Source organism: Stomoxys calcitrans, chromosome 3 (genome assembly GCF_963082655.1).
Source record: "Stomoxys calcitrans chromosome 3, idStoCalc2.1, whole genome shotgun sequence".
NCBI lineage: Eukaryota > Metazoa > Arthropoda > Insecta > Diptera > Muscidae > Stomoxys > Stomoxys calcitrans.
In genome coordinates this window covers 179051241-179072118 of record NC_081554.1, presented here as the reverse complement: position 1 = coordinate 179072118, position 20878 = coordinate 179051241, and the positions used below count along the sequence as shown (strand labels likewise).

Genomic DNA, 20878 nt, shown 5'->3' with positions numbered 1-20878 from the left:
ATGGCAAGTTTACCCGCCAAACGATTGCTGTTAATCCTTTATCTATGTTCATCCTTTTGGCCCATCATCACCTGCTTTCATTCGCAATCTGACGACACCAATGAACAGCTATTGAATACCATACAAAGTTATATGCGTCCCGAGATCAATGCCTGTAAGAATTCTATGATTACTCCTGTGGCAATTGGGGCAAGGCCAATGAAAATATAACAAACTTTCTGGAGATAGATGTCATCATAAATCCTGCATAGAGCTAAACGACTATAATGTCAGTCATTTGGTGCAGGCAATAAAGCCCTGGCAGGAAGAGGAATGGCCCAAAAGGGGGGACTCGTTAAAGTCCCAAAACGAATGGAACATATGGACAACATTGGGTCGCATGGCTAAATATGGCTTTAATGAAATTTTTCTACCAGGCGATCTTCGGTTGGAAAACAATGGCCTTTACGTTTGGGACTTGGAGCTCTACGAACCCAATTGGTCCGTGGCGGGTGCCATAACATATCCCTATTATGATGGTGAAAATGAGGAGTTGATAACGATGGCTCAACGAATATATGATTTCTTAGAGGAATTGGCCCAGCTGAGTAAGAAACATACCAAAGATGAAGCCAAGGAATTAAGTTTTAAGGAATTTCAAAGGGAATTACCCCACATAGATTTGGCTGCCTATATTTGGGAACGTTTGGGCATAAAAGATGGGGAAAAATTCATGATCACTGTAAAAAGTGTGGCATATTATCAACAATTAACGGAACTCATTAAGAGAACCTCGGAAAAATTGTTGATCAACTTATTAAGGGATAGCTTCGTGTATCATTTTAGAGGAGAAATGCCTTCAGATGCCTGGCATCGCAGCTGTGTGCATACCCTCAGAAAATTAATACCCTTGGCCTTGGATTTCTTGTACAACGAGGAGGTCTATGCCACAGTGAAGACTGACACCAATAAAGTAATCGAAAGTGTATATCATGCTGTTAAAACCAAATTCCAGCAAGTTATTCAAGAACATTCCAACGATCTAACCTCACAGGAGATGCAGATGCTTAAGGAAAAGCTCGACCATATGCAGCTCAATATAGGCAATTTGGCTCAAAATGCGAAAGATTAACTCTACCTCAAGTATTTTGGCCCCTGGCAGCTTAAGGAAAATGACTTTTATTTCAATTATTTAAGCACCTGGAAATTTAAACATGAATCTTTGGTGCTAAGGACTTTAAAGGATTTTTCTCCTTTCCTCAATGTGTCGGTACGATCTATAGCCACTCCGTTTTATAGTACAGCTTTCAATTATATAGGCATACCCTTTGCCTATATACGCTATCCCATGATACATTCCCGATTCCATGCACTCTTTCTCTATGCTGAGCTGGGCAATACCCTGGGCCATGAGTTAATGCATGGCTTTGATACGGATGGTGTGACATATGACAGTTCTGGATCCACTTGGCCTTTGCGGATATACAACAAAACCTCATTTGCCCAAGGTTTGGAGTGTTTGCGTCAGGAGTATACCACAAATATTAATGAGAAATTAGCCGATTTTAGTGGTTTTCGTTTGGCTTATGAGTCGTATTTTCATCGCACTGACGTTGAGGAGTTTAGTGGGAAAACCTCTCTCACCAACAAACAGTTGTTCTATGTGAAATTTGCCCAACTGTTTTGTACACATTTTCATATTTCGTATGATGCCAGCCATGATTCGCCCACACTGAGGGTATCTCAAATTGTAAGCAATAGTCCTGATTTTGAGGAGATTTTTGCATGTCCTGCAAAAGAGGTTATGAAGAAAAAAATTGAAAAATGTAAATTGTGGTAAAAAAAAGAAAATGAAATGAAATAAAATGCAAGAGAGTTAAAACAAGTGAAAGCATGCCAAGTTAGGCCGGGCCGAATCTTGGGAACCCACCACCATGGATTCTGCTAAAAATTTATGCAAAATAAATTTAGTTGGAGGGCATAATTTTATTCTACATACCAAACTTTTGTCAAACCAGAAAAAATGAAAGCTTCTAGGAAGCGAACTTTAAACCGTACCTGGCGCAGTTGTTTAAAGTCATAACGAAATACTATATGCAAATTTTCAGCCAAATCGGAAGAAAGCTGAGGCTTCCAGGGGCTCAAGAAGTCAAATCGGGCGATCGGTTTATATGGGAGCTATATCAGGTTTTTGGTAGATGTGGACCGTACTTGGCACAGTTGTTGCAAGTCATTACAGAACACTATGTGCAAAATTTCAGCCAAATCGGACAAAAATTGCAGCTTAAGAATTCAAATCGGGAGATCGGTTTATATGGGAGCTATATCCGGTTTTTGGTAGATTTGGGCCGTACATGTCACAGTTGTTGCACGTCATTACAGAACACTATGTGCAAAATTTCAGCCAAATCGGATAAAAATTGCGGCTTGCAAGGGCTCAAGAAGTCAAATGGGGAGATCGGTTTATATGGGAGCTATATCAGGTTCTTAACCGATTTGGACCGTACTTGGCACAGTTGTTGCAAGTCATTACAGAACACCATGTGCAAAATTTCAGCCAAATCTGATAAAAATCGCGGCTTGCAAGGGCTCAAGAAATCAAATGGGGAGATCGGTTTATATGGGAGCTATATCAGGTTCTTAACCGATTTAGACCGTACTTGGCGCAGTTATTGAAAATCATAACAGAACACCATGTGCAAAATTTCAGCCAAATCGGACAAAAATTGCAGCTTTCAGAAGCTCAAGGAGTCAAATCGGGAGATCGGTTTATATAGGAGCTATATCAGGTTCTTAACCGATTTGAACCGTACTTGGCACAGTTATTGCAAGTCATTACAGAACACTATGTGCAAAATTTCAGCCAAATCGGAAAAAAATTGCGGCTTCCACGGACGCAAGAAGTCAAATCGGGAGATCGGTTTATATAGGAGCTATATCAGGTTCTTGTCCAATTTAAACCGTACCTGGCGCAGTTGCTGAAAGTCATAACGAAACACTATATGCAAAATTTCACCCAAATCGGATGAAATCTGAGGCTTCCAGAGGCTCAAGAAGTCAAATCGGGAGATCGGTTTATATGGAAGCTATATCAGGTTTTTGGTAGACTTGGACCGTATTTGGCACAGTTGTTGCAAGTCATTACAGAACACTATGTGCAAAATTTCAGCCAAATCGGATAAAAATCGCGGCTTGCAAGGGCTCAAGAAGTCAAATGGGGAGATCGGGTTATATGGGAGCTATATCAGGTTTTTGGTAGATTTGGACCGTACTTGGCGCACTTGTTCAAAATCATAACAGAACACTATGTGCAAAATTTCAGCCAAATCGGACAAAAATTGCAGCTTCTAAGAGCTCAAAAAGTCGAATGGGGAGACCTGGTTATATGGGAGCTATATCAGGTTCTTGGCCGATTTAAACCGTACTTGGCACAGTTGTTGCAAGTCATTACCAGAACACTATGTGCAAAATTTCAGCCAAATCGGACAAAAATTGCAGCTTCCAGAAGCTCAAGAAGTCAAATCGGGAGATCGGATTATATGAGAGCTGTATCAGGTTCGATTTAGACCGTACTTATTGCACCGTACTTAGTGCACACGGCATGCAAAATTTCAGCCAAATCTAATGAAAATTGCGGCTTCTAGAGACTCAAGAAGTCAAATCGGGAGATCGATTTATATGGAAGCTACTAGCCGATGCGGGCCCGCTCCGCTGCGCCTTTTGTAACTCTCTACTATCTTTTTAGGGAGGGGACACTTCGCCCTTAATGCGGATATCGAATTCGTGCCATTGTAGCCTATGACGCTGAACGCGTTCGAATCCTGGATAGAACATCAGACAAAGCGGTGTTTATCCCCTCCATGGTCATGGTCATTTAAAAAATTTTCCCCAAAGAGGTGTCGCACTGCGGGACACTGTTCGAACTCGACTGTAAAAAATGGTCCCTTTATTGAGTTTAAACATGAATCGGAAAGCACTCATTGATGTGTGAGAATTTGCCCCTTCTCGGTTCCTGGCGGTAATGTTCTTCCTAGTGCAATGTTCTCATTAGGGGAGTGATGGCACCTCGTACATTTCGACTCAAATATGGATATCAAATTCGTGCTGCACTTTCAAATCCCTTTAATTTGAGCCCCATATTGCCATGGCCGGTATATATGAACCACCGGCACTTTGCACTGAAAATAGATATCAAATTCGTTCTTTATTCGCAACGGAAATGAAGTTCAGTTTAGGGGGTGCTTTAGGGAGTACCCCCAAACACTTGGCTCCAAAATTGGATATTAAATTAGTTTCCTTTCATTTAAGTCCCATATAGTCATAATGGGTCAAATAACCCATTTGACGTATCTTTAGAAGGAAAAGCGCCACCTAGATTTGAACACAAATTTTAATGTCATATTCATAATCTACTCCCTAATACCTTTCATTTGAGTCCCATATAGCCATGGTTGGATAATATGCCCATTTGGGGGTATTTGGGCGGGGGCGACCATTACTTGGACCTAATGTTTTATACTTTACTTTTTATACTTTTCTCATTTGAGTCCCATATTGACATGAACTATGAATATATCTGGTTAGAGGAGTTTTGGGGTTGGGGGGACCCGCTGGGTACTTTAATACCATATTCGTTTTCTGTTCTCCAATATCCAATGATGCCCTTATTGTGCCCATCGGACCACTTTCGGTTAGGGGGGGGGGGGGGTCGTTTTTTGGGGTATGGGGAAGAATCCGCCTCCACCCGGTTTCTAAAAATTATATAGCCTATGTTTCCTTCCAGACAAACGAACATAATCTACGAAAATTTTAGAAAAACCAGTTCAGCCAAGTATCATATAGTCATAACGGGTCTAATGGCGTTTTTAAGGGGTGACGTGACCCCCTATACTTCGATCTGATTTTGTATGGCAGATTCGAAATCTACTCCCGAATACCTTTGATTTGAGCCCCATATTGATATGAACATCCAATATGTTTGTTTGTGTGATTTTGGGGTTGGGGCGGCCCGATGGGTACTTAGACTCAAACCATATCCGTATTCTACTCTCCAATACCTTTTACTTGATACCTATATTGTCCCACTTTTGATTTTAGGTTTTGTTTTTGGCATACGGGGAGGGTCCGTCCCCCTTCCGATACCGAAAAATTATGTTTGTTTGTCCAAATGTTTGTTTGTGTGATTTTGGGGTTGGGGCGACCCGATGGGTACTTAGACTCAAACCATATTCGTATTCTACTCTCCAATACCTTTTACTTGATACCAATATTGTCCAACTTTTGATTTTGGGTTGTGTTTTTGGCATAAGGGGTGGGTCCGTCCCCCTTCCGATACCGAAAAATTATATAGCCTATGTTTGCTTCCAGACCAACCTACACAATATGGAAAAATATCGAGAAAATCGGTTCTGCCGTTTTTCAGTCTATACGGAACAAACAAAACCGAGTCCCATATATCCGTGATTGGCTAATGTGCCCATTTTGGGCGTTTTTGTGGGGGTGGGGTGTCCCCCAATACTTCGACATGAATTTGTATGCCAGATTCGTTATCTACTCCCGCATACTTTTCGTTTGATACCCATAGTGTCACTATTGGTCCACTTTTGATTTTGGGTGGTGTTTTTGGGGTAACGGTGGAGGGTCCGTCCCCTTCCGTTATCAATAAATTTTCAAGCCTATTCCTACTTCTTGACCATAATCTTAATCTACTTCCGAATAACTTTTATTTGAGTCCCATATTGTCATGATTGTCAAATAAACCTATTTTAAGGGGTTTTGGGCTGGGGCGGCCCCCAGGTACTTGGACCCAACTTTTATTATGAAATTCGTACTCTACCTCTATCCTCTACTATACCTTTTATTTGAATACCATATTGTCCCGAACGGTCCACTTTTATTTTTGGGTAGTACTTTTAAGGTAAGGGGGAGGCAAATTTTGGCAAAATCAGACAACAAATGCGCCTTTTATGGGCCGAAGACCTTAAATTGAGAGATCGGTCTATATGACAGCTATATATATCGGACTCTCCCCCTTACCCTAATTTTCAGAAACTCCAAATTTTGAATGTGGGTAGTGCGATTTAAGCGAAATTTTGTGTGCTCTCATATAGTACCCTAAATATAAAAATTTGGTATCCAAATTTCGGATGGGGTACCTTAGGGGGACTGCCCCACCCTAAAATCTATCAAACATATATTTAGACCAAATGCGACAATATGGGACTCAAACGAAAGGTATTTTGAATAAGAAAACGTATCTGATATCCAATTATCAGACCAAGTGCTAGGGGGACCACCTCAAGACCATGGCAATATGGGACTCAAATGAAAGGTATTTACGAGTAGAATACGAATCTGATATCAAAATGTGCCACCAAGTGTTAGGGGGCCGCCCCTCCCTAAAAACATTCCCAAACAGAACTTATTTACCGACCATCGCAATATGGGGCTCAAATAGAAGGTAATTTAGAGTAGAATACGAATATGATATCCAAATGTGGAACCAAGTATTTTGGGGGCCGTCCCTCCCCAAACAGCACAGATATACGAGCATAGCAATATGGGGCTCAAATAAAAAGTCTTTTATAAGTACCCCACAAATCTGATATCAATATTCGGGAAAAAGTTTTTATGGGCCCAACCCACTCCTGATTGCAATATGGGGCTCCAATAAGAGGTACTTTAGAGTAGAATACTCAGCTGATATGTATTTTTAGAGAAAGTCACTGAATAGCCGCCCCATCCCCCAGAACACTACCAAACCAGACATGTTTGTCGACTATGCAAATATGGGGCGCAAATGAAATGTATTTTGGAGTAGACCATATATCTGATATCAACATTCGGGACCAACTGTCTAGGGGACGTCCCATCCCCATATCCACCCCCAAATAGTACGTATTTGCTCACCATGGCAATTCGGATATATTTGCTGACTTTTGCAATAATAATCTTAGATTAGAAAACGAATTTGATATCCAACTTTGAGTCCATTGGCAATATGGGGTTCAAATAAATGATATTGAGAGTAGAGCACGATGCTGATTTATTGTCAGGGCAAAGTGTTTGGGGGACAACGCCACTCCCCAAAACACACCTAAATCGGATATATTTACCGACCAGGCCAATGAAAAGTATTGGGGAGTAGAGCACGAAATTGATACCTATTTTCGGAACAAATTTTCGGGGGTCTACCCCCTTCCCAAAAACAGCAATTTTTATATTGGCCATCTTAATATGGGGCTCAAGTAAAGATGTTTGGGAATAGAATACGAATCTGATATCCAAATGTTGGACAATATATTTGGGGCACCACCCCTTCCTCAAGAGAACAAATTTACCCACCAAATGAAAGGTATTTGAGATTAGAAAACAAATATGATAACCTATTTTGGGACCATGTGTTAAGGGGACGCCTTATCCTGTAAACTCCTCTTAAGCCAATAGCAATATGGGGTTAAAATAAATGGTATTTGAGAGAAGAGTACAATGCGGATATTTTTTCAGGGTCAAGTGTCTGGGGATCAACGCATCCCGAAAACACCCATCGGACATACATATTTACAGGTCAATGCAATATGGGACTCAAATGAATGGTATTTGGGAGTAGATGACGAAATTTATACCCACTTAGGGGACCATGTTTCTGGGGGTCCACACCACCCCCTAAACCTTCTTACTCCCATAACGCCCATGAGAATGTCGGGCTCAAATAAAGTCTCTTAAGAATGGAGTACATCTAATATCCAAACTCAAATGAACCCAAACCCGTTGATCGAATTCATAAATCAGTAAAGGGATTCAGATAAAGACATTTAAATTGTTCAACTGTTGGCCAAGCGATATTCATACAAATGCTATTTTCGTAGCTCTTTAATTGTCGAAAATAAATATTTAAAGGATAATTTTGTTCCATATAAAGTAAAAGAAGGCGCAGCGGAGCGTGCTCGGTTAAGCTAGTTTTGTATGCAAATTTCAATCATTACCTTCTACCCTATCCACATTTAATGCTAAAAAGTTCTATACGTAGAAGCATTACAAAAATTCCCTTCCCTTTTCAGTTTCTTCTGCAATTTTATGAAAATTGATTATATTATTTAAATTTATAGTCCCATACTTCGCTTCATCTTACCAAGCTAAGCTACTTCCATTTTTTTAATTTCATTACATGTATGACAAGACAAGCTTGTCAATATTTCTTATTTTTTTTTTTTAATTTATATTTGAAAGTCAAACACTTAAAAATAATATCTGCCCATTTAAAAGCATAAGTCAAACTTACAACAGCATGCTTTGGAAAAAAAAAATAAATTATTGCGCAGAGGACAGATAAAATTCCCCATACAAAATGCAACCAATCATACGAGTACTCAATCCAGACATGGGCGTGGGAAAAAATATATTAGGGTAAAACCAGTAAAAGCGTGCTAAGTTCGGCCGGGCCGAATCTTGGGAACCCACCACCATGGATTCTGGTAAAAATTTACACAAAATAAATTTACTTGAATTTAATTCAACATACTAAACTTCTGTCAAACCAGCAAGGATTAAATCTTCTAGGAATCGAACGAGGATGATCGAGAGACCGGCCAACTCGGTACTCGGCACAATCGGTGAAAGTCGTAACAGAACACTATATGCAAAATTTCAGCCAAATCGGACAAAAATTTCGGCTTCCAGGGGCTCAAGAAGGCAAATTGTATTATATGGGAGCTATATCGGGCTATAGACCGATTACCGGATGGTACTTGGCACAGTTTTTGGAAGTCATAACAGAACACAACGTGCAAAATGTCAGCCAAATCGGACAAAAATTTCGGTTTCCAAGGGCTGAAGAATGCAAATCGGGAGATTGGTTTAAATGAGAGCTTTGTCAGGTTATAGACCGATTAAGACCGTACTAAGCACAGTTGTTGGAAGTTTCAACAGAACACCACGTGCAAAATTTCACCCAAATCGGACAAAAATTGTGCCTTCCAGAGGCTCAAGAATTCAAATCAAATCTGAACCGATATGGCCCATTTGCAATCCTATATCAATATTAAGTACCTGTGCAAAATTTCAAGCGGCTAGCTCTAGACGTTCGACCGCTATTGTGACTTCGACAGACGGACGGACGGACATGGCTATATCGATTCAAGACGTCGAGAAAATCAAGAATATATATGCTTTATGGTGTCTTTGACGAATATTTCGCTGTGTTACAAACGGAATGACTAAATTAGTATACCCCCATCCTATGGTGGTGGGTATCAAAAACAGCATGTATATAGAAAAGGCAAGTCCACTGAAACAGCCTTTAACGACCTAATCGTCTACATAGAGGGTTCTTTCGCTGTCAAGAAATATACAGTGGTAGCTTATCTTGAATTTGAGGGTGCTTTAAATGACGTACAACCGACGTCAATCATGAAGGAGTTCGAGTTTCAAGAAAGTTTATTTATAGCTTGGCTTGGGATCAGTGGATATAAAAATATGGGTCAGCAGAGAAACACCTCAAGGAGGTGTACTGTCTCCTCTATTTTGGAATATAGGCAATAACAATATATTGTTGCCTCTGCAAGAAAAATTTGAAAAAGTGGTCGCCTATGCTGATACGAGGCAATTGCGGTTATGGAAAAGTTTTCCACCACTCTAAGAGATATACTGCAGGAAGCTTTACGCGCAACAGCAAGGTGGGTTACCGAAAGTGGTCTAGGTATAAATCTAAGCAAGAGAGAAGTAGCTCTTTTCAGCAGGAGTTACAAGTTGCCTACAGTGGAACCTTTTTCTTTGGGAATAGACAGACATACCAGTCTCCTCCTTGGGAGGAGACAAGTGTTCCACTTACAGAAAGTGTTACCTGGGTATTTTGCTGGACAGGAAGTTGAACTTCAAATCCAACATTTTGAAAAGGGCAAGAAAGGCATCTCTTGCTCTATACACCTGCAAGAGAGCCATTGGCTAAAATTTGGGGGTTAAGACCGCGCGTCATGCATTGGGTATGTATTGCAATTGTCAGACCTGTAATGCTATATGGTGTTGTTGTCTGGTGGACGGCGCTTCAAAGTACCACCTACTGTTCAATAGTCCACCGGATCCAAAAGATTCCTTGTTTGCGCATCACAGCCGCACTGAGGACGACACCGTCTGAAGTCTAATGTCTCTGGACATTGTGGCTAGACAAATTGCTGCTACCACGGCCGTGATGCAAAGGGAGTTTTCCAATTGGTCATGTGGCGGCTACGGACACTTTCTTATCTTTGATACAATGTCCGATGTTCCAGACATCCTAGTTGAGCCACTTTTTGATAAGACGTACTGTACCACTGTTTCGAACAGAACCGATTGGAACTACGATATCCTTGGTAATAGAAGTTACATAGACTTCTATACGGATGGATCCAAACTAGACGATCAGTTGAGCTTTGGGGTGTACTCTAAAGATCTAAAACTGGCCTTATGGAAAAGTATAACCGACTACTGCAGTGTGAATTAAGACGAGATCCTAGCAATTAAGGAAGTATGGAACGTATTTCTGAGCGCAAAAACCGCCCCGACTGTCGCAGATCTCTCAACGAGATGGCTGATCTGTTCAAAATTCGCCTGTTCTGGGTGCTGGGCAACAGAGATATCCCAGATCACTGTAAAGCGGACTCTCTTGCAAGAATATGTGGATATGCCTCTAGCGACATGTGAGCTAAGTTTTCAGGACCAGTCCCGAAGGACAACGAATGAAAGATGGTCACAAAGAGGAGGCTGTGAGTATTCCAAACATGTGTGGCCTAATCTAGACTTGAAGAGATCTACCGCTTTGCTGTCACTGGCTAGAACAGACGTCTCAATCATTGTGTCCATCATGACAGGTCACTGTCTAATCGGAAAACATGCTGACAGACTGAAGGTTGCCAGCAACGACTTTTGCAGAAGCTGTGAGGACTTCGAAGAAGAATTGACTATAGAACACCTTCTCTGTGTGTGTTCCGCACTAGCAGTCAGAAGGAGTTCCACTTTAGGTTCTCATTTCTTTGAGAATTTGTCTGATTTAGCGGATGTGAACATTCGCAAGTTATTGGGGTTTTTAAAGCGATATGGATGGTTCAACGGTAGGAACTAGAAGACATCTTGCTTCTTCTGTTCCTGAGACACTTTATGGGTTTTACACCTTAATCTGGTTAGTAAAACCCCATCCTATGGTTGTGGGTGTAAAAAAACACAGCGGAGCTTGCTTGGATGGGCTAGTGAACATTAAAGTTTGACAAAAACTCACAGCGAAGCTTGCTTGGATGGGCTAGTGAATATTAAAGTTTGACAAAATTTTCTGGAAATTGAAAAACATTTTCCCAAAATTTTCATATGAAAATAATTTTTTTTAATATATTCCCCCTAAAATAAAAAATATTCCATACGCCCCTGCTTTAGCTGCAACTCAAGCCCCCTTTTTTGTTGGAATTGGAGACCAATAAAGTGTAAAGGATTCAAATTTCACTTTGGTTTCTGAGGTGGAGCAGGCACTTATGTTGCATGTGTGTGTGGAACAAGACACTTGTGGTTTGTGGCATACAATAAAATCCAATTTTCATGCAAACTCAGCACTCGATATGCCTGTGATGTGGCAAAAGGTGATTATCATTACAATGATGGTGATGGTGATGCCAGCGATAAGGATAAGGCTCAGCAGGGCCATGTTGATGGTTGGTAATACTTATCCTTTAAGGGGGCTGATTGTGAGAGAGTGTTTATGTGGTGTTTGCATGGATGTTATCTGCAGACTATTCGTTTGCTGGTTCTTTCTTTCTTTTAAGTTATTTTAATACAATTTGATTTTGTACAAGTTATGCAAATCGTATTCTTATTCAAACAACTAGCTTCAGAACACATACAGAGATACTTACACAGGCTTACATATACATACTTCGAAATGCACAAAGAATATTTAAAAACAAAGTTGCCATTATAGGAATTAACATTTTTATACCCTCCACCATAGGAAGGGGGTATACCAATTTCGTCATTCCGTTTGTAACACCTCGAAATATTTTTCTAAGACCCCATAAAGTACATATATTCTTGATCCTCTCGACGTTGTGAGTCGATCTAGCCATGTCCGTCCGTCCGTCCGTCTGTCGAAATCGCGATAGAGGTCGAACGCATAGAGCCAGCCGATTGAAATTTTGCACAGATACTTAATATTGATGTAGGTCGTTGGGAATTGCAAACAGGCCGTAACGGTTCAAATCGGTCTATAACCTGAAATAGCTCCCATATAACTATTTGACTTCTTGAGCCCCTGGAAGCCGCAATTTTTGTCCGATTTGGCTGAAATTTTGCATGTGGTGTTCCATTATGAGTTCCAACAACTTCTACTGTTGTACTATGTACGGTCTGAATCGGTCTTTAATCTGATATAGCTCCCATATAAACCGATCTTCCGATTTGACTTTTTAAGCCCTTAGGGCTGAAATTTTGCATGTCTAAATCGGTCTTTAACCTTATATAGCTCCCAAATAAACCGATCTCTCGATTTTATTTCTTGAGCCCCAAGGAAGCCGCAATTTTTGTCCAATTTGGCTGAAATTTTGCATGTAATGTTCTGTTATGACTTCAACAACTGTGCCAAGTACGGTCCAAATCGGTGTATAACCTGATATAGCTCCAAATAAACCGATCTCCCAATGTGATTTCTGACCCCTTACAAGACTCAATTTTCGTCCGATTTAGCTGAAATTTTGCATGTAGTGTTCTGTTATGACTCCCAACAGTTGTACTTAGTACGGTCCAAATCGGTGTATAACCTGATATAGCTCCCATATAAACCGATCTCCCGATTTGACTTCTTGAGTCGTTGCAAGCAGCAATTTTTGTCCGATTTGGCTGAAGTATTCCCTTGCGCACTGCCATGCGGGTATCACTCCTGTCAAGGTACTCATAGACCTCTTATTGAGCGCCAGCAACTCTCTCGTCCTCCTCCGGTCGATGACCGGCCATAGCGCCTTTGCAGTCCGGCAAGCATCCACCGAGTCCCACCTCGCCACTGACGCCGTCCTGGCCATCCCCTCTACTGTGTTCAGTAGCTTGATAAATGACACGTAGGCAAGACCGATGACTGGTTCATCCCACGTAGACTAACCCTAACTGGCGCACTCGTCTGCCCTCTCATTCCCTGGAATCCCCTTATGCCCAGGAACCCTTGCCAGCGTCACGTCGTGGGCCCAGAGCCTATCCAGGGACTCCAAATAATTCGCCACGCATCTCGAATTCACCATCCTCGACCCTAAGACCTTGAGCGCCGCCTTACTGTCCACATAAATTCTGAGTTTCGAGGGCGGTAAATGCCTGACCAGAATTTCTCTTGCGGCCATTGCAATGGCGAAGACCTTTGCCTGAAAGACCGTACACTTGTCCGGCAGTCTCCGTAAACTCCCAATCCAGTCCCCGACTCCATGTTGGAGCCATCTGTTTAGATAGAGGTCTCATTCTCCTCAAGTACAGCATTCGCCCTCCCTTCATCCCCCTCAAGAAATCGGATCGCGAATGCCCTCACTCCACTACACTGGTGCCAGGTAGTCGGAGATCCTCCTCAGTCTACCCTTCGCATCCATAGCACCCAAAATAAAACTGTGGTAGCATCCATCCTCCTTCAGCATGTCGAGCTCCCTCACCCTAAGTGCGACCCTGACGCCAGAATATAGGCCTCAATGGGCTGCGTATCCAGCATCGCCTCCAAACCTGCCTGCGGTGCAGACCACAGTGCCCTTGTGACCCCGACGCAAGCCAGTCTTCGGACCTTCTCGAACTCCCTTGCAAGTGTCATCTTTTCTACGGCATTCCACCATACCAGTGCTCCATAGGTCAGTACTGGTCTCACGACGCCGTATGCAAATTGCAAATTTTGCCCATGAATATTCCACTAAGGAACAAGGGCAAACTTCTCACCTATCAATCCAATTCAAGTTTAAGCTCAATGATAAGGGGCCTCAGTCCGAACGGCGTACCACAGTGCGACACCTCTTTGAAGAGAAGTTTTACATGGAGTAGTACCTCACAAATGTTGCCAGCATTAGGAGGAGAAAACCACCGCTTAAATTTTTTTTCTATTGGTCTCGCCAGAATTCGAACCCAGGCTTTCTGCGTCATAGGCGGACATGGTCACCTCTGCGCTACGGTGGCATCCCTCACAACGCCGTAGACATCCAATAAATCATCTTGGGAGTTATCCTCCACTTCCTACCGAACATCCTCCTGCAGGAGTAAAAAGCGCACAGTGCCTTACGGCTTCTTTTCTTGGTGTTTCTCTTCCAGGACAGTTTCGAAACGAGGACTATGTCTAGGTACTTCGCCTCCTATGATAGCCGCAGGATAAACCCGTCCAAGGACGGGAGTCTGAACTCCGGTATCTTATATCTACGAATGAAAAGCACCAGCTCCGTCTTTTCTGGGTTGGTCCTCAACCCATTTCTGGTAGCCCATGGCGTCAACCCCCTCAGTAACCCTTCCATAATCTCGCTGATCGTCGACAAAAGTCTACCTCGGACCAATAGCATGGGGACGACGTCGTGCTACTGGTCCGAGGCAGGTTTTTGTCGACGATCAGCGAGATCATGGAAGGATCAGTGATCCCTTCATGATTTCGCTCCCAAGGACTGGAGTCTGAACTCCGGTATCTTATATCTACGAGTGAAGAGCACCAGCGCCGTCTTTCCTGGGTTGGTCCTCAACCCATTTCTGGTAGCCCATTGCGACAACCTCCTTCCATAATCTCGCTGATCGTCGACAAAAACCTGCCTCGGATCAATAGCATGGGGACGACGTCGTGCTACTGGTCCGAGGCAGGTTTTTGTCGACGATCAGCGCGATCATGGAAGGGTTACTGAGGAGGTTTTCGCAATGAGCTACCAGAAATGGGTTGAGGACCAACCCAGGAAAGACGGCGCTGGTGCTCTTCACTCGTATATATAAGACCGGAGTTCAGACTCCAGTCCTTGGAAGCGAAATCATGAAAGGATCACTGAGTAGATTGTACAAACATGCTAAGTGCGATACAAATTGATATATAGCCTGATAAAGCTCCCACATAATTCGATCTCCAGATTTGACATCTCGAGATGATGGAATGCAAATTTGTCCATGAACAATCCTTTAAAGAAAAGGGGCAAACTTCTCACATATGAATGGTGGTCTCCTTTTTATAGCAGAGTCCGAACAGCGTGCAGCTGTGCGACACCCCTTTTGGGAAAAATTTTAACATGGCAAAGTACCTCACTATTGTCGCCAGCATTATGAGGGGATAACCACCGCTGAAAAATTGTCTGATGTTCCTGGCAGGATTCGAACCCAAACGTTCAGCTTTATAGGCGGACATGCTAACATCTGCTCTACAGTGGCCTCCCGATATGCTGTAAGCCGCAATTTTTATCCGATTTGACTGAAACTCTGCACGTAGTGTACCAACATGCGTAGTTTTTATAGCCCAAATCGGTGTATAAGGTGATATAGCACCCATATAACCGATCTCCTAATTAGTCTCCTGCAGTCGCAAGAAGCCTGGTTTGGCAGAAATTCTGCTCGTAGAGTAAATATATGCCCTTCAGCAAAGTCATTTTGACTAAATATTTAGCAAAATCCATGGTGGTGGATTCCCATATTCACTACAAATTGTTATATGCTCAATGGCTCGGTAAAGGTCGGGCCAAAAACACAGCTTCCATACAAAAATGCATCTTAATATGCGGTGGAGAAAGTACCCGCTTACGCTAATGCACCGCAAATGCGCTAGTTTCAGCACTAGAATTTTTTACGAATTATCGGAATAATTTTTGCATCATGTTAAGTGTATTCTTTTCTCACACAATACAAAATATTAAATGATTTCCGTTGGCAAAACAAGTGCTGAACTCAGCGCTTCATGGTAATGCCTAAAGTATGCACAAAACAAGTAAAAAGGCGTTAAGTTCGGCCGGGCCGAACTTTGGATACCCACCACCTCGGGTATATATGTAAACCACATTTCATCAAAATTCGGTGAAAATTTCATACCTTATGACCCATATCAGTTATATCAAAACATGTTCCGATTTGGACCAAATACTAATAAGTACAGTAGCTATATCTAAAAATTAACCATTCTGAACCATAAACGACACGGATGTTGTAAAGCCTAACATAAGTTACTATGTAAAATTTCAGTGAAATTGGATTATAAATGCGCTTTTAATGGGGCAAAGACTTTAAATCGAGAGATCGGTCTACATTGCAGCTATATTCAAATCTGGATCGATCTGGGCAAAATTGGAGAAGGACGTCGAAGAGCCAAACTAAACTCACTGTCTCAAATTTCAGCGACATCGGACAATAAATGCGTCTTTATGGCCCCAAAAACTAAAACCTAGATATCGGTCTATATGGCAGCTATATCTAAATTTGGACCGATCTGTGCGATATTGCAGATGTATGTCAAGGGGCTTAACTTAACTCACTGTCCCAAATTTCGGCGACATCGGACAATAAATGAGCATTTTATGGGCCCAAAACCTTAAATCAAGAAATCGGTCTATATTGCAGCTATATCCAAATCTGAACCGATCTGGGCCAAATTGAAGAAAGATGTCGAAGGGCCTAACGCAACTCACTGTCCCAAATTTCAGCAAAATCGGGTAATAAATGTGGCTTTTATGGCCCTTAGACACTAAATCGGAGGGTCGGTCTATATGGCAGCTATATCCAAATCTGAACCGATCTGAGCCAAATTGACGAAGAATGTCGAAGGGCCTAACAAAACTCACTGTCCCAAATTTCAGCAAAATCGGGTAATAAATGTGGCTTTTATGGGCCTAACACCATAAATCGGAGGATCGGTTTATATGGCAGCTATATCCAAATCTGAACCGATCTGGGCCAAATTGACAAAGGATGTCGAAGGGCCTAACGCAACTCACTGTCCCGAATTTCAGTGGAATCGGATAAAAGACGTGGCTTTTATGGCCCTTAGACCCTAAATCGGAGGGTCGGTCTATATGGCAGCTATATCCAAATCTGGACCGATCTGAGCCAAATTGACGAAGGATGTCGAAGGGCCTAACAAAACTCACTGTCCCAAATTTCATCAAAATCGGATAATAAATGTGGCTTTTATTGGCCTAAGACCCTAAATCGGCGGATCGGTCTATATGGGGGCTATATGAAGATATAGTCCGATATAGCCCATCTTCGAACTTAACCTGCTTATGGACAAAAAAAGAATCTGTGCAAAATTTCAGCTCAATATCTCAATTTTTAAAGACTGTAGCGTGATTTCAACAGACAGACGGACGGACATGCCTAGATCGTCTTAGATTTTTACGCTGATCAAGAATAAATATACTTTATAGGGTCGGAAATGGATATTTCGATGTGTTGCAAACGGAATGACAAAATGAATAAACCCCCATCCTTCGGTGGTGGGTATAAAAATGTTAATGCTTAGAATTTTATGTAAAAAATTTTGTTTGGTAATAAAATGTAGGCCATTTTTATACCCACCCCCGAAGGATGGGGGTATATTCATTTTGCAATCCCGTTTGCAACACATCGAAATATCCATTTCCGACCCTATAAAGTATTCTTGATCGTCGTAAAAATCTAACATCTAGCCATGTCCGTCTGTCTGTCTGTTGAAATAACGCAACAGTCTTTAAATATAATGATATTGAGCTGTAACTTCGCACAGATTCTTTTTTTTTTTTTTGTCCATAAGGGGGTAAATTTCGAAGGTGGGCTATATCGGACTATATCTTGATATAGCCCCCATATAGACCGATCCGTCGATTTAGGGTCTTAGGCCCATAAAAGATACATTTATTATCCGATTTTGCTGAAATTCGAGACAATGAGTTGTGTTTAGCCCTTTGACATCTTTCATCACTTTGGCCCAGACCGGTTCAGATTTGGATATAGCTGAAATATAGACCGATCTCTCGATTTAAGGTCTTGAGCCCCTGAAAGGCGCATTTGTTGCCCGATTTTGTCTAAATTTGGGACAGTGAGATTTCTTAGACCCCTCAAAATCCTTCTTCAATTTGGCCCAGATCGGACAAGATTTGGATATAGCTGCCATATAGACCGATCCGTCGATTTAGGGTCTTAGGCCCAAAAAAAACACATTTATTATCCGATTTTGCTGAAATTTGGGACAGTGAGTTGTGTTAGGCACCTCAAAATCCTTCTTCACTTTGGCCCAGATCGGTTCAGATTTGAATATAGCTGCTATATAATGCGATCTCTCGATTTAAGGTTTTGAGCCCATACAAGGAGCATTTATTGTCCGATTTCGCCGAAATTTGGGACAGTGAGTTAGTGTTAAAATCTTCGATATCCCTCTTCAATTTGCTCCAGATCTGTCTAGATTTGGATAGAGCTGCCATATAGACCGATCTCTCGATTTAAGGTCTTGGTCCAATAAAAGGCGCATTTATTGTCCGATGTCGCCGAAATTTGTGAGAATGAGTTGTGTTAAGGCCTTCTTCATCTTTTTTCGATTTGATCCAGGTCGGTCCAGATCTGGATATTGCTGCCATCTCTCGATTTAAGGTGGTGGGCCATAAAAGGTGGTTCCGATTTCATCGAAATTTGTGACACTGAGTTGTGTTAGGCTCTTCTGAAGCTTGGCCCAAATCGGTCCAGATTTGGATATAGCTGCCATATAGACCGATATCTCGGTTTTAAGTCTTGGCCCCATAAAAGGCGCATTTAACCACCTCGGGTACATAATATTGGATTGCCCAAAAAGTAATTGCGGATTTTTTAAAAGAAAGTAAATGCATTTTTAATTAAACTTAGAATGAACTTTAATCAAATATACTTTTTAACACTTTTTTTCTAAAGCAAGCTAAAAGTAACAGCTGATAACTGACAGAAGAAAGAATTCAATTACAGAGTCACAAGCTGTGAAAAAATTTGTCTACGCCGACTATATGAAAAATCCGCAATTACTTTTTGGGCAACCCAATATATGCCCGAGTTGTTGGGTATCCAAAGTTCGGCCCGGCTGAACTTAACGCCTTTTTACTTGTTTCTTGTTCAATATATGATTTTCCAATTTTAAGGGTTTGGTTCTCTTGGTATAAAATTGAAATTTTAATTATTTTTTTATTTGTTTATTTGTTTCTCAAAATTTATTATTTCCATATGGCAACCCTATCCACAATTCCTGCATGCTTGATTGCATACTATATGTTTCGTCTTATTATGACTTTGAGTGTGTGTGTGTGTGTCTGTATATTTTGCCCGAGACCGAGTCGTATAAAATAAAAAAGCAACAACTGTTCTCATAGTTACTTTAGCAACACTTTATGAAGGTCTACTTCCGAGACTAGGTAAAAGTACCAACAATTCTTTTTGTTCCTTATGACACTAAACTAGCAAAGCCATAAGCCACATTTGAACAGAGCATAGTAGAGCAGAGACTTAGGTTTAAAGCCAATGCATATGTACCTAATGCCAATGGCACACATACACATCCTAAGCCAAAGTCCATAAAGGATGTTCATTTTTTTTTTCCTTTCATTTCATTTTTTTACCATTTTCTGTTATTTTTTTTATTTTTTTGTTTTGCTATTTTATTTAAAGTGTATGCGACATTTGTTAAAAAGATTGATGATGGCATTGATGAAGACAAAGTACATCTTTTCGTTCGATGACTGAGTGAATGACGGACAAAGTAGCAATGTGTGAGTAAAATAGTGTGCGTGTGGATAGTTGCTCGCTATAGTGTTGTAATACTTGGAGTGATAAGGCTTTGTCCTTTTGCACAGTGGATTAAAGCAAAAAAAGGGAAGAAATGGTGACTTACATTAAAGAGTAAGGTTGGCAAAAATTCAAGAAATAAAATGTTGAATGCTGATAACATGTAACCTTCAGGACTTTCACTGCAAAGGGGTTTTGGTCTCTTGCTTAAAATCATGAAAATCTTCTTAGAAGGCCATTGTAGCAGCTTAAAATATTCTTCAACAAGTTCAAACTTGAATGCGTCTTAAAAAAGCTCAATAACTTACATTTTAAGATCGGTCCATACGGCCGCTATATTCAAATATTGTCCGATTCAGGGCATATTCGGCAAGGATATCGACTAACCTCAAAGAACTCTCTGGTATTAAAAATATCACGAAATTTGACGCACATGCCGCCAAAATCGTGCTGCTCATCCAAATTTGTGAGGTACCAAAGGCCTGCTTTAGGAAATTCACTTCTGCTTTCAAGACACACCAATATCCATGGAGAATTTCAAGAACTGAAATCACACTTTAAAGGGTGATTTTTAAGAGCTATAGGAAATTTAAAAAAACACATAAAATCCATAAAAATGCATGAATTCTTTATTTGAATCAAAAGTACGGTCCATACATAAATCTTTGAAGATTATTTCATGCAAATGTTGACCGTGACCGCGCCTCAAATGGTCCATCCGCTTGGTCCAATTTTGGCCTACTCTTTCCAACATTTCGACGGTATCTCACGAATAAATGCTTCAATGATGTCTTCCAATGAGTCAATTGCAGCGGGCTTGTTTAACATGAGCTTAAGCATAACCCCGCAAAAAAAAATAGTCTTTTTACTTTTGGGGGAGTCCGTTTTTACTATTCCTTTGTTTCTCATAGTTTTCCGGGGGCGGGTAACTGGCCGAGCTCCCCAACCACGTTGGTTTTATGGGATTGCACATGTATCCCTCGTTGTGGCGAGCCGCTTGCTCCAAGATCTGACGCTCGCCTCCAGCCGCCCCTTACTAGGGAACAGATGGTGATGGTGGCCATTGGTTATTTGCCAATAACTCGACTTGTCATATCGAGTTTCATTCATCATCGAAAATCGCTGACTGCCCTGCGGCCGCATTTGCAGCTACTCTGCATAAAAACGGAGCTTTCCACCATCCGCAACCTGTGGACGCACC

The 20878-nt window shown here is 41.4% G+C and overlaps 1 protein-coding gene across 1 annotated transcript; it reads left to right on the top strand.

Moving 5' to 3' along the window:
* LOC106085063 (endothelin-converting enzyme 2-like) lies at window positions 1-19631 on the top strand. The gene is made up of 4 exons (XM_059365711.1): window positions 1-154; window positions 225-997; window positions 1142-1805; window positions 19561-19631. Exons 1-4 carry the CDS (start codon window positions 1-3, stop codon window positions 19629-19631), a joined length of 1662 nt encoding a protein of 553 aa, XP_059221694.1.
* Window positions 19632-20878: the final 1247 nt, after the last annotated feature.